Source organism: Dryobates pubescens, chromosome 33, assembly GCF_014839835.1.
Source record: "Dryobates pubescens isolate bDryPub1 chromosome 33, bDryPub1.pri, whole genome shotgun sequence".
Lineage (NCBI taxonomy): Eukaryota > Metazoa > Chordata > Aves > Piciformes > Picidae > Dryobates > Dryobates pubescens.
This window is the reverse complement of record NC_071644.1, coordinates 5,775,844-5,789,467: the sequence shown is the minus strand read 5'-3', so window position 1 is coordinate 5,789,467 and position 13,624 is coordinate 5,775,844. Positions and strand designations below refer to the sequence as shown.

Below are 13,624 nucleotides of genomic sequence, written 5' to 3'. Positions count from 1 at the left end.
TATCCCCCAGGGATTTGTCACCTACCCTCCAAAGCGCTGGCTTAGGGGCTTTAGCACACGCTGCCTTTTCAGCATCTTTTGGGTTTTTAGGCACTCATGAGAGTGCAAATGAGACCTGGTTGGCTTTAAGCTTCTGGTGCAGCTGGTGGGGCTTGATTGCTTTTTACCTTCCTATTTCGTTTTCCTTCCTCCACACCCTGGAACAGCCTCTGTAACTGTATCCACAGAGCACAAAGTACAGGCAGAGTGTGTCAGACCTGACAGCAATTCAGTCCTCCCTAGGCACCAAGAAAAGGAGGAACACAAACGGGCATCATTCTCATTGTAGCAATGGCCAAACCTGGACTCCCCAGGATGGGACAACTTGAGCACCCCCATGGTGACCCCAGCAGTCAGAAGCAGTAAGAGGTTTTGTTCCCATGTGCTCAGAAAGGAGCAGGGTTCTTCCATTTAATTCTCACACCCACCCACAGCTCCTATCTACAAGGAAATAATTTCACCCAGCAATACAAAGAGAACAGTAATAAAAGCTTTCCAAGGGAGTGGTGGGACTAAGCTGGTGCCTGGCACAGTTCTTTAAAGCCTGCTGTGAAAGGGAGCATGAGGCCATAGCCTGAGACACTGCTGCAGGGCAGGCAGGGCTGGCTGGCTGCCCAGCAGAGATCCTCTCCCTGCATCCACCATCCACCCTCCTGTCTCCTTGCAGTCTACACAGCAGAAGGGAAGCCAAATACCCTCCTTCCAGAGGGGAAAACACAGCAGCTGCACTCCCTGCATCTGCTCTGACTGCTCCCTTGCACTGTAGGGCTTTTCCCCTCAGCCCCAAGCTGAGCACCCCCAGCAGCTTGAGGCTGCTTACACAAGGCTGGCTGTGAATGAGCGAGTGGGTGTTGAGGAAGCACAGCAGTCAATGAATTCCTTTCAAAGGTGGCTCACTCCCACGGCTTCTGTCTCTCCAAAGCCAGGGAAATGTGACATAGGGCTTGCTAGGGTCCCTTCCATGGGACATCAGAAGGCACAGCAGCCCAGGCTGAGCAGTGCATGCCATGGGCTGCCCCAGGATCATCACACTGGATGAACACAATGAGAAAGGGACTGTTCTGTGCATGGGATGCTTGGAAACATCCCATCAGGCATGCTCAGGATAAGCAAAGAGGAGGAAACCCAAAAAACTAACAACAGACCAACCAACCCACCCCCCCAAAAAAACCCCAACAAAAACCCCAAACCCCAACAGAATTAGGTGTAAAATTGTTCTTACCCAGGTTAGAGGCAATTAAATCTACCTGGCAAGAGTCAGGTTTCACTGAGCTGAGCAGTGCCTGCAAGGAACAGGGTCAATCTACTGTTCAATTGTAGTTTTGCTTCCTCTTAAAAATCAATGATGTAAGGAAAAAAAACCAATCATTTCTGACATTTTTAAATTACACAGAAATCAGGGAAGGAAGATGAACAGGATGAAACACGGACACTGAGCAATCCAGATCATCACCCCAGCCAGCATCACGTTGTGGACACACACAATGTCAGGTCTGTGCTCCAGGGACACAGCTGTCCTCACCAGGAGGGTGATCTGACAGCGAGCTTCCAGCAGCACCAAATTGAGCTGAGAGGGTGACAGTACTGCTGTGTTTGACACTGTTGCTGCTGCTGGAAGACAAGGGCCAGTTTTTGTGACACTAGAAAGTGAGTTATCAGGCTCTAGGGATGGTTCGAAATAAGCAAAGGGTCGGAAAAGATGCCTTGGACTGCCAGCTTCAGCTTCTGAGGGAAGGTGTTGTGCTTGCTTCCTGCCAGGGGCTAACACACATGAGAAAGCCAAATATTGACTCATTTGGTCTCTCATTGATTACAGACGGATGGCAACATTCCTTTTGGTCCAGAACAAAGAGACAGAGCCTGTCTGACACCTGGAAGCCAAGACATTAGGAAATCAGTGCTAAGAGCAGGCTGGGCTGCAAAGCAGAAGAGCTACTTCCACAAACCTAGCAATAGAACCAGTGGGTAATGGGAGATCTCTCCCACTCTGGCCATTTGCATCACTCCATTATATATCCTGTTACCTGAATAGCTCCCCAAAGGGCCACCCACCTCTCTTCCCTGCTCATCACTCATCTGCTCTGCCTGCTTCTTACTTCAGATCCGCTTTTAAGGCTGCCTGCTATTCTCAGAATAGCCTCCCAGTCCGTGTTTGCTAAGCTGATGCCTTCTTCTGCTCCAAAGAGTGCCATCCCTGCAAATTATTACAGTAATAGACACTGGCTGTGCTGCATTTGCACTCTGTGATAAAGCACAGCCTTTCGACTAGGAGCTCCATGGGGACAATACAGAAAGGTGAGGAGCTATGCAGCGGGATCCAAGCCCTGATTAAAGAGCAGACACATCTCTTCCCCCCCTCCAGCACTGCAGGTTTAGGTCTTGATTTTTCAGCAATCAAATCTTGTTCTCTGTTCACTCCAAACACACACACACAGAGTTATCAATCATTCTAACACACTTTACATTCTTATCTGCAAACCCCAGTCCCGCTTTTCAGCACTTACCCATTCTGGGCTCTTTTCTTCCTTTGCAAGTAACTCCTTTCAATGCTCCAGCCTCATTAGGTAGAGCCTGAATCCTCTGCAGCTGCAAGCACCTTGCTGATCTGGCCCAAATACTCTCTGAGATTCAACTTGAAAGCTTTATCTAGCTCTGGTTTGATGGGACAGGTGAGCACAGCATCTGACATTGTGGGATTGATTCCTGGTCTAGGAAGGAGGATACAGTTCAGCATCTGACTCCAGCTCTTGACTTCACAGCCCAGTGTCCTTCTAACCCTGTCATTTTGCAGATCTCCTGATAATTTTAAGACATATCTGGTAATTGTACCTGTAACAGCTCTCCCCTTGCACTGACAAGGTGTGAATGGTAATGAATTAATGCCTGGGCTTCAGTTGCAGTGGTGTTAAGCAGCAGAAGGCTCTTTTGTCAGAGCTGGGACCAAACCATTCATCTGAACAGGAGGATTCCAGCTCAGTGCACTGCCTTACTATTTTTTCCTCCCCTAGGTTTCTGTAGCTGCACACAAGCACAGAAGCCCAGGTGCCTGACTCTGCTCATGTCATATTTCATCACAACTATACTCCCATTTAGGGGTTTGTCAATTGCTGGCAATGCATGACCTGATTTCCCAGCTCTTTCTGCTTTCTAATGCCTATTTAAAAAAAAATAAATCACCAGGTAGAATTAGAAGCTCAGGTAAGTGGCTTGAGAATCTGGACTCTCTGAGGCACCAGGTGAGAAACAGCCACACCACTGCTTCCTAACACAGCTCTGCTCAGCAGCTCTCTAAACCATGTTGCATATATTACAAGCTTGCCTCTTCGACAGCAGAAAAATCCCTTGATAGGATTGATGTGTAATTAGCAGGTTCATTCATTGAACAGGTCTCACTCAGAGATCAGCTACGTGGGAAAAGTGCACCACGTTTCCAGCCTGCACCCAGTGCAACCAGCTTGGGCCAATGCCTTGGGAAAGGGCAAACACGTAAGAGGAAGCGGCGACCCAGGGCTGAGCTTGGGCTGCTGAACCTGGTATTTATAGCAAAGCTCTTCTTAAGAAGGGCTTGACAGAGGAGATCAATCTCCTAAGGACAAACAGTTGCCAAGTGCCCAAGAAAGGGGTGTTTGCATTGCACTGGTTATTGTCTGGCAGGGGGGGACTGGCTCAACAGGCAGCTGTGTCTGTGCCTGCTTTCAGACCCCATCCACTGAAGGAGCTGTAGAGCCGAGGGAAGCCCAAGCCGTGGCTGCAGACTGCTTTCACTCTGCTCCCAGCAGACACTGCAAAACACAGACCTAGAGCCCAACACACCCACATCCCAGGTGACAGGAGTTCACCATTCCTTCTACCTGGACCATAAGCAAGCTCACAGGAGCATGGGCCACACAGCTTCAGAAGGGCTTTAGCCTTTTGCAGAGGAGCTGATTACCTCAGAGAACACTGCACTGTGTAAGAGCCAGCATTTTCCTCTCTCTGTGCTTTGTTACAGCAAAGATAACCAAAGCATCCTTCTTTCTCTTGAGAGGTGTTTAGCATTCTTAGCCTTGCAGCTTTATACAAGACAAGACATTCTGGAAGTGCCAACAACAGATGAATCTTCCTACTTAAACTCCATTGATCACTGGACAGCACAGAAGTCAGGCTCCCCATATAATCTCCACTGCATGCTAAACCCTTCCACAGCCATTACTCACACTGCTACTAGTCAGAGCTAATACCTCCCAGCAGCTTTCAAACCATCTCCATTCTGGCTTTACTCCTCTCACAGGGCAGCCTCATAGCCCTTATCCTGATGGCAGAGCACTCTAGAGATTTGTTTAGGGCTGTAACACAGTCCTTGCCCCTCAGCATTTTATAGCTCTGTATTCCATAGCAGCAGCTGTTGGGGAAAACAAACAACACCAAACCACCACCCCAGGTTTTATTTCAAAGTAGAAGTAACTGTAAGATCCGGAGTTTAAGGGAAATGGTGACACCGCCCCTGCAGTAGCAGGCTTTGAATGTGCCGTGTTCAAGCTTATAGATCTCAAGCCACGAGGTACGAACTCGAGTTACACCACAGTGCAACTCCGGCACTGCCCACAGCGGGGCACTGCTGTGCTCCCCGGACACAAACCTTCCCCGCCACAGGGAATCGTCTCCTGGAGCTGAAAGACCTAGAACGTCACTGAAGGGAAGCAGAAATTCCTCCCTTCCTTACACATCTGCCATTATGGAACAAATGTAAGCAACAAGAATTAAACAAGCCCTCCCTCGCTCGGCTGTGCTAGAATTTGCTTTTTCCTGCCAGCTAAGGGATTCATTTAACACCTCTGCTCCCCCCACCCCCACAAAGCAGCAGAACCACGACGGCGAGAGCCACTGAGCAATCTCTTGCCAAGCCCAGGAAAAAGCAGTTCTTCCTCCTCGCCCCTAAGCACCAAGGATGAGCTCTGCAATCTTCCCTTCCCAGCCAAACCAGCAAAGCTGCAACCTGAACAAAACAAAGGACTCTGGAAAGAAATATCTGCTGATGAGCCTTTTGTTTATGGCCATCTGCTCTTACACAGCTGGAAAAGCCCTGAAGTCTTTTCTTCCTCATGTGAAATATGCTACCAAGCTACTAATAGGGTAAAAATTAAAGTGCAGCTCTCAGCTCAACTTTCAATTACACCTGCTATAGGCTCAGTAGCAAGGCTTCAGAAGCAGCCCTGCTCCACAACTTGCATGCTGCTGAGCTACATCATCTCATAGCAACAGATCAAGATGGAGGTTAGAGATTCACTTCCAGCATGGTTAACAGTGTGCCAACCTCTTGCTAAAAGCCAAGGCTGTCACTGGTGTTTTTCAGCAGTGCTGTGACTAGACTGACAAGCAGACATCTGCAACAGTCCATGAGAAAGGTTAATCACAGCCCTTGTCAGGAGAAACCTCATCTTTGATAAATGAAGGAAGACCTCTGCGCTTTCTCCTCTTCCCCTGCAGGATCACAATTGATCTAGGGGTCAGAAACCTATTCTTAGTCCTCCTTCCAAATGACTAAACATATCCTTGAAAACACTCTCTTGATAGCAGGCACACAGTCAGCTCATTCTTTGTCTATTTGTCACAGAGCAACTGAATTCCACCCCATGGCCACAGTGACAACAGTCCAACTCTTGCTCCCTGCAGAACAGCTTCAGAGCAGGGTATGACTCTGCAGAGGGAGGAGGTATCTCTGCTCTTCAGCCTCCCCCAGAGTAACTGCAAGCCACACTTTGTTGGGTTGTTTGATGCTTTTATTTATCACATGTAAAAACACTACTGTCTGTTTGCAGGTACCTCTTGCTGCACTGCAAGTCACACAGCTCCAAACACTGAAAACCAGACAGGCAGAGAAAGGAATCAAAGTGTTTATGCCCAAAAAGTCACAAGATCATGATCCCAGAGGGTGTTTAGTACAGAACCCCCCCCAGGGACTGTTCTACAGAAGCAGCTGAGCGTTACAAGTAACAGATCAGAGCTGGTAATAACACTAGGTGAAGGAAATGTCTAAGGGGAAAGAGGACCTGCAAACTGGTCTTTTTTTCCTTCAGCTGCCCTTATCTTTCTAGTACAGGTAATTGTGACCTACGTAGATGACTAGTGCTTTAAACCAGAACAGGGGTTGACTGATCCACAGCTTAGTGGCCACAAGGGTTCCTGAAGTTCTTTCCAGCAAAACGAGCCTTGCTGCCAAGCTCCTCTTCAATTCTGATGGAAAGGGAAGAGAGTTCTCAATGTCAGCAGACAGCACTAGCACAACTGCTGGTCTTCCATCACCTGCTCTACCTGGCACTCAGATACTTCCACAGTCAGGAGCCAGTTCCCACCAGACTTCAGTTCCACACATTTAACTACACCAGGCAGCATCACCCATCTCATGTAACTTCACCCAAACATTTGAAATGCTTGCCCAAGGCCATGGCATGGTGCAGGCAGCAGGACCATGTCTCATATCTAGTGTGACAAGATGCTTTGTATGATGTTCCCCTTTAGCATGTCTGTTACAGACAGTACTGAGCCAGCTCATCACCGAGCCTACAGCCAGCTCTGCAAGCACAGCCCCTGCCCAAAAGCATCTCTGCCAGCATCCATTTATGCCCTTAGGCTGCAGAGTTTGAGATGCAGACCAGGCTGTGCCCCAAATGCACCAGCAGAGCATCCAATCTATGTCAGGTTTAACCCTCAACCCTCTTCCCCCTGAGTCTCACCTCAGCAGCTGGTTGTACTTGGCTAGACGCTCAGACCGGCAAGGGGCACCAGTTTTGATCTGAAAGGGAAAGCAGAGTTAGTGAAGAACTGTGGCCAAGGCCACACTAAAACTAGGATGATTATTACTCCAAACAGCAATCATAAGCTTTATTTCAGCCTCAGACTCTAAGTATCTATCTCATCAAACAGGCCAGGGCAATAAAGAGCAATAGAGTGTTCATTTGCCAAGAGCTTCAGTAGCAGAAAATGCTGACACTCACTGGAGATGGCTAAGATTTTAATTAGTGGTCAAAGGTGAGTTCACACAGGATAACATGTTCCTTTCTCACACTCCCATTAGACACATCAGCTTCCTACAGCCAAAGATCAATTATGCCTGCCTCAAGTCAGAGCAGAGCCCATCTACTGTAGAGCAAGCACAGCTTTATCACCACACAGTTATTACCCCATCAAGCAAAAAAGGCAAACAGCAGCAGCTGCAGATACCAACCTGACCAGTGCAGAGACCAACTACCAGATCAGCAATGAAGGTATCTTCTGTTTCTCCAGAGCGATGACTCACCATCACCCCCCAGCCATTGGACTGGGCAAGCTTGCAGCTGGAAGAGATAAGCAGACGAAGCTCCACATCATTCCTACTGGCTTAGCAGCCTTTGCACCAGTGCTGCTGCCAAGTGGCAGGCATGCCTTGCTCTGGCAAGGGAGAGCTGCCCTTTGGTCCAGGTTAGGATTGTGTGACAGAGCTGCTTTTACACATACTTGAACCCAGTGCAGCTGTTTCATGTCCTTACATGCATCCAGACTATGAAGGCACAGGTTCATTTGTCAGTATCCTCTACTAGTGAAGTTACTCCCCCTTCACTGATGCCCAGTTAACAGGTTTCTGCTCCCCTTGCTCTGGTCTCTATGTTCATCTCCCTCAATTACACCAGCCCCCTCCCTGGCAAGACCAAGAGGAGAGAACTTACGCTTGCAGGGACTCTGTCACAGAGCCAATCTGGTTGACTTTAAGGAGGAGGCAGTTGCAGGATTTCTCCTCCACAGCCTTGGCAATACGCTTTGGATTGGTCACAGTCAGATCATCACCAACCACCTGGATGCCAACACTGCCAGTGAACTTCTTCCAGGCAGCCCAGTCATCCTGGTCAAATGGGTCTTCAATGGACACCACTGGAGAGGGACACAAAGAGCTTTAAGACATTGTCACCCTGAAAGGTCTTGTTTGAAAGCAGTGGCACCACAGCACCAGCCACCTCAAAGAACATTCACAGGACTTCTAAAATGCTAGCTGCTTGTCCTGATCTTAGTCCCTTTTATAAGGGAGGCTGCACACTTACTCCTTCCTTCAGCAACCAACCCTTATCCACCACTGCTACCCTGCTTCTTGTTGCACAACTTACAGGGGTAGTTCTTGACAAAGCTCTTGTACAGGTCAGCCAGCTGATCAGGAGAAATGTATCTGCTGGGATCATCAGGGGATTTGAAGTCCAGGTCATACTTTCCATCACGGTAGAACTCTGAGGCAGCCACATCCATGCCAATGACAACTTTGTCAGTGTAGCCAGCCTTGGCAATAGCAGTCTTCAGCAGCTCCAGAGCTGAAACACAGCAAAGTATTTAGAGTCCCCACCAAGCTCCTTACCTCAAAAGTTGTTCATTTACCAACACCACCACATTCACTTGGCAAAGAATCTCCCTTAACCCCTACAGAAAGCCCAAAAGCCACATAGGAAAGGTTCTTAAAACTCTCATTTCTGAACTGACTGGAACAAGAAATTACTTTAATACTGCTTTTAGCTTGTAATACCCTTGAGACACCATTATGGGATTCATAATCTCTTCAGGCAGGACTACATGGCAGCCCAAAAAAGCTTAATACTAGATGATACTACATCCTCTTCCAGCTTTAGGCATGTGGGCTGAAGTAGTGACTCCACTTTAATCCCTTTTAGCTCCAGATCAGGTGCTGACCATGGAAGTGTTTCCAAACCCTGTCAGGCAATGTGATGCACAGCCTGCCCCTGCACAGGGCACTGCTCCTCGGTCTACCTGCTCTCCAATTGCACAGAGCAACTCAGGAGGAGTCTCCAGATACTACTCACTATGCTGCCCTGCGTGGGGAGAGTCCAAGAAAGGACCAGAAAGACTCTCCTAGCCACCCTGAGTCAAAGCCAAGCAGCTGGATCAGTCAGGCTATTTACAGTAGGAAGCCTGGATCAAAAGGGGTTTTGTCAACTTTTTTTGCTTGTTTTTCTGGTTGGTGCAGTTCTATTCATAATGCAAGATGTTAACATGCACAAACTGCAAAAGCAGCTGCTGTCAGCAACACAAAATCCTTGGACTGTAATGGTCAGTCAAGGTCATCTTCACTCCTGTCTGCTAGGGCACAGACCTAGCAGGAGCTGCACACAACTGTGGAATTAGAAGGGCCCTGATTTATGGTGCTGCCTCAGTGTCTTCAATCTAAGGCAATGCATTCAGGGGCCACCTTCAACAATAAAGTGCTTTTTTACTTTAAAGCTGTTAGGTAACTTTGAGTTCTAGAGTTCTACTGCTTTATTAGCAGCTCCATTTCTGTGAAGGAGGCAGCAACAGCTGCTACAGTTTGTGTTGGAAAGTGAAATACCTGTTCCTCAGGACAAGCTGCCTGCCTCCCCCACAGGTTCCTGAGTACAGCCCTTGGGCTGCAGAAGCTTCAACTTCCCAGGCAAACCCCCACACACTAGCAGGCGTAGTTCAAAATGTGTTCCTCCTTATTGGCAGAAAAACAACTCCCCTGAATGTTAACTGCTGACTTCTGGGAAGCCTGCAATGCTTGCAGACACTGCCACACCACTCTGCAACTTAAAGGGGGCAAGATTCCCTAAGCTCCTACAGAAACAAAGCATCACAAGTCGAAACCATGCTGTTAAGCAGCATAATCTGATGTCCAAGGGAATACTCTGTGGCCCTATACTGGGCCACAACAGTTTAACACCTTAGAGAGTTTGCCAGGATAAAAAAACAGAGCAAAGAAGCAGTAGCAAGTCCTACAGTCTGCTGATCCTGGCTTCTATTCATAGTGGACAGATGAGGTCTTCATTCTCTGGCTATTAGTTACATCTCCTCCCACACTTGGCTCATTCTCACCTTCTTTATTCTCCAGGATATTTGGGGCAAAGCCACCCTCATCACCCACGTTGGTTGCATCCTTGCCATACTTCTCCTTGATGACATTCTTCAGATTGTGATAGACCTCTGCACCGATGCGCATCGCCTCCTTGAAGCTCTCGGCACCCACAGGGAGGATCATGAACTCCTGCATGGCCAGCTTATTGCCAGCATGGGAGCCACCATTGATCACATTGAAAGCCTGGGAGTAACCACAAAGACAAGTCAGAATGTTTCAGGATAGACTGATCCCAGTATTTACATCAAGACTCTGTATTCTCTAGATAATTTGATCCAAGGCCACAAGAGATCATGAAGGACTTGGTCAGGTCAAATCTTTAGCTGCTCCTGCCGAGAGACTTACAGGAACTGGAAGGATGACTTCTGGGTTTCCAGCAAGGTCAGCGATGTGACGGTACAAGGGGACACCCTTCTCAGCAGCACCAGCTTTGCACACAGCCAGAGACACACCCAGGATGGCATTGGCACCAAATTTGGCTGAAATAGGGAGAAATTGTTTTCAGAAACCTTGTGTCTTCATAGAGAGACTCAGCAACACCAGCACCATGGTCCTGGTTACGGCAGTGCACAGCACATCCCATGCACTGTCCACTGTCGCTGGTTAAGGCAAGCGAGGAACCTAGAAACTGAGCTTCACCCTTCCACACCTCACTGCAACAGAAGCCCACTTACATTTGTTCTCAGTTCCATCCATTTCCAGCATCAGTTTGTCAATCTTTTCTTGCTCCACAACGTTGACATTCTGCAGAGAAAAGCAAACACAGCACTGCTTGACCCCAGCCATGGCTCTGCAAACCTCACCTACCCGCTGCCTTTTCATTTCCCTAGCAGACACCAAGGCTTGCTTAAGGATAACTACCAACAGTTGAAGAGACTAGCTCCTGTCATCCTCACAGCATCTTCTGGTCACTTCCAGCAGACCAAGGCTGACAGAGAAGCTGGATCCATCAGAAGCTAGTTTTCCTCCTCACATTCAAAGCTCTAAACTCATCCCTTGATTTCCTGACATTTACACTCTTACCTATCTGGCACAGCACAGGAGAAAGCCCCAGTTTAATGGTCCCTGCCCCTTCAGCACAAGCTCAAAGCAGCTTGTATCTAACTGCACACCACTGAATCTCCCAGGAGCTTAGGTATTTCTGCAGACTACCACACCAGGCTGCTAGAGAACCTTTTCATGGTTAGACACAATCATTAAGTAAAGCAGCTGCTGTAGGTCAGTGTGGCTCACATGCACTTAAACACACAGGCTAACACCCCACCCCCCGCCACCTCCAAAACAACAGCTCCATTAACTGTCTCCAGAGAGACAGCCCACCAGTTAGGACACACAGACAGCATTAGCTGATGTTAGCAGAAGACAGACTGCTCCTACCTTGCTAATCAGTGCAGGGGCAATTGTTTTATTGACGTGCTCAACAGCTTTTGAGACACCTGGAAGGAACAAGCAGATCAGACACTGGTCAACCACACTGGTTATGCAGGCATTAGTAGGAGATCTCAGTAACAACAGAATCTGAAGAACATGTATCACCTCATGCTATTCAACCCCAAATCCAACCTGAGCTTACAGCCAATTCTGAACACTTAAGAGAGGTCATCTCAATTGAATGGAAGTTGCATGAAGTCAGCATCATCAAGGAATGCCTGCTGCAATGTCAGTTTGCAAGACCATGCACTGGAGAAATTCATCCAAGTGACAAGGTTGCACTGAAAGCACATCCATTACCTGTGTACACAATGCTGTCCCCAGGAACTGGTTAACATATTTAACAGCTCTGGATACACCTGACAGAAGCGAAACGGACAAGAGAATCAAGGAAGAGATGAAGACTCATAGCCAAAACCAAAAGCCAGTCATGCAAGAAAGAAAAGGACAAACAGGTCAACAGGCCTACAAGTCAGGAAGTGCCTGATACTGAGCAGCAGACTAGAAGAGTTCAAGAAGGAGAAGAAGCTGTGCATCAGCCAGCAAGGCTGTGCCTGGTCTTTCCACCTAGGTTTCCATCCTATTGCAAACACCACTGTGGACCCAAACCTCAAGGGGCTGAATGGCAGCATTGGGAAAAGTCTTCAGGATAGGCTACTGCTATCCAATTCCTAGAATGGATGAGTAAGAGAAAGAAAAAGGTTCCCCCAGAAGCATGCAGCAGCTCAGGCATTCATCACTTGCTGTTATTGTGTAAGATTGCTGATGCACCACCTTAGCACACATGTCACACTCCGAGCGCCGACACACACTGTCTCTGCTCCTGGATACAGGAACAGAAATTGTCTGCTCCTGGCTTCAGACAGGGATAAAGCATGAGTACAGTACTGTCCTTTCAGTCTGTGTGCACCCTCCATTGTGTAAAGTAGCAGCTCCAGTATGAACTTGCTACTTCTTCATAAGTAGAGACCATCACCAGCCAGCTACCAATAAAGAATACTGTCATTCCTGTATAAAGACCTACGCTTCAGGACTGGTGAATGCTAATGAAGTGCACCCTGAACCATGTTAATTGCCTTTTAAATGCTCTAAGTCTGCAGATTTATATTACAAAAGCCCTTTCAGCTATCTGCAACTCATCCCATTTGGCAATTATTTTTCCCTAACTCCAGTTATTCCCCAGCTGACAAAGCCCTTCAGCTGTGATAGCCTGCTGTGGAAGCTCAGCCGCTTTCTAGCTATGTGCCTGTAGGATCAGATTTAACAGGTCTAAGCACACACATTTAGCACACAGAGGTATGCACACATTTACTCTCCTCAAGGAAATGCCCTGGTAAACAGCATAAGCTCTCCAGCTCTTTGGGATGTTCAGTCACCTAGGAGTTTATTCTGTGTTAAGAGTATTAACAGCCATGTATCTTCTCAGACAAGGCTCTCCAAGTCTAGTTCAACAGTCATTCCCTTTAACTGCCCATCTGTAACAAGGACACAGTATTCCAGCATTCTTTCACCTGACTGGCAGAGAAGCTGAAGACAAGCAATTCTCTTCCCAGCCAAAACTTGAGTTGATTGCCTGTACTTGGAAGGCATCAAAGCTTTTACAGCAGCAAGCTAAAGAGGTGTCCTGACTACCAAAGCTCTCAGAGCAGCTGTAAGCCTTACTATTAAGATGTTTATTAAGCAATGACATTTTGTATACAGCTATTGTCCCCACACTTGTTCCCAGCCCAGTCTGCTGACTGCTGTGTTTGGTTACCTTTCAGAACATAAAAATCAGTCCCCAGACAGCTAAAATATTACACCACATACACAAACTTAAGTATCCTGGCTACCTATAATGACAGGTTAAAGAGGCTTCAGGTATTACACAGTCTGAAACAAAAGTTTCTTTCATGGTTACCAGTGTGAAGCTGCACATTAGCTGTGGGCAGCAGTTGGCATAAGCTCCAAGTTGAGCATTTAACTGGGATCTGTGGAGTCCACAGTGCCACAGCAGAAATATTTAACACACTTCTTGAGCAAATATATCCAAGAGTTATTTGAAGATTTGGTCTAGGAAGAGATCTTCTGACCAGCTGCAATGTCAAACTTTTTGGAACAGGTCATTTGGATGCTGCTACAACACACCACGAGAGCACTCGATACTCTGACAGGAGCCAGCATGCTGGGCAACAGGAGTGGTGGAACAAAGGATGTTTGGGCATACTGTGCTGGAGACACCACCTAGCTAGCATGTCTGAGCTCCATGTAGCCACCAACAGAGCTACAGTG

General features: G+C 47.7%; 1 protein-coding gene across 1 annotated transcript in view; it reads right to left on the bottom strand.

Moving 5' to 3' along the window:
* Nucleotides 1–5,776: 5,776 nt before the first annotated feature.
* ENO1 (enolase 1) overlaps nt 5,777–13,624 on the bottom strand; it is a 49,638-nt gene continuing 41,790 nt past the window's right edge. Inside the window, exons 4-12 of the mRNA XM_009906779.2 lie at nt 11,300–11,358; nt 10,597–10,666; nt 10,268–10,401; nt 9,883–10,105; nt 8,154–8,351; nt 7,722–7,923; nt 7,244–7,352; nt 6,753–6,811; nt 5,777–6,252 (exon numbers count right to left, since the gene is read on the bottom strand). Of these exons, the coding sequence (XP_009905081.1) occupies nt 6,183–6,252; nt 6,753–6,811; nt 7,244–7,352; nt 7,722–7,923; nt 8,154–8,351; nt 9,883–10,105; nt 10,268–10,401; nt 10,597–10,666; nt 11,300–11,358 (1,124 nt within the window). The 3' untranslated portion in view covers nt 5,777–6,182. The remainder of the gene's footprint in view (nt 6,253–6,752; nt 6,812–7,243; nt 7,353–7,721; nt 7,924–8,153; nt 8,352–9,882; nt 10,106–10,267; nt 10,402–10,596; nt 10,667–11,299; nt 11,359–13,624) is intronic.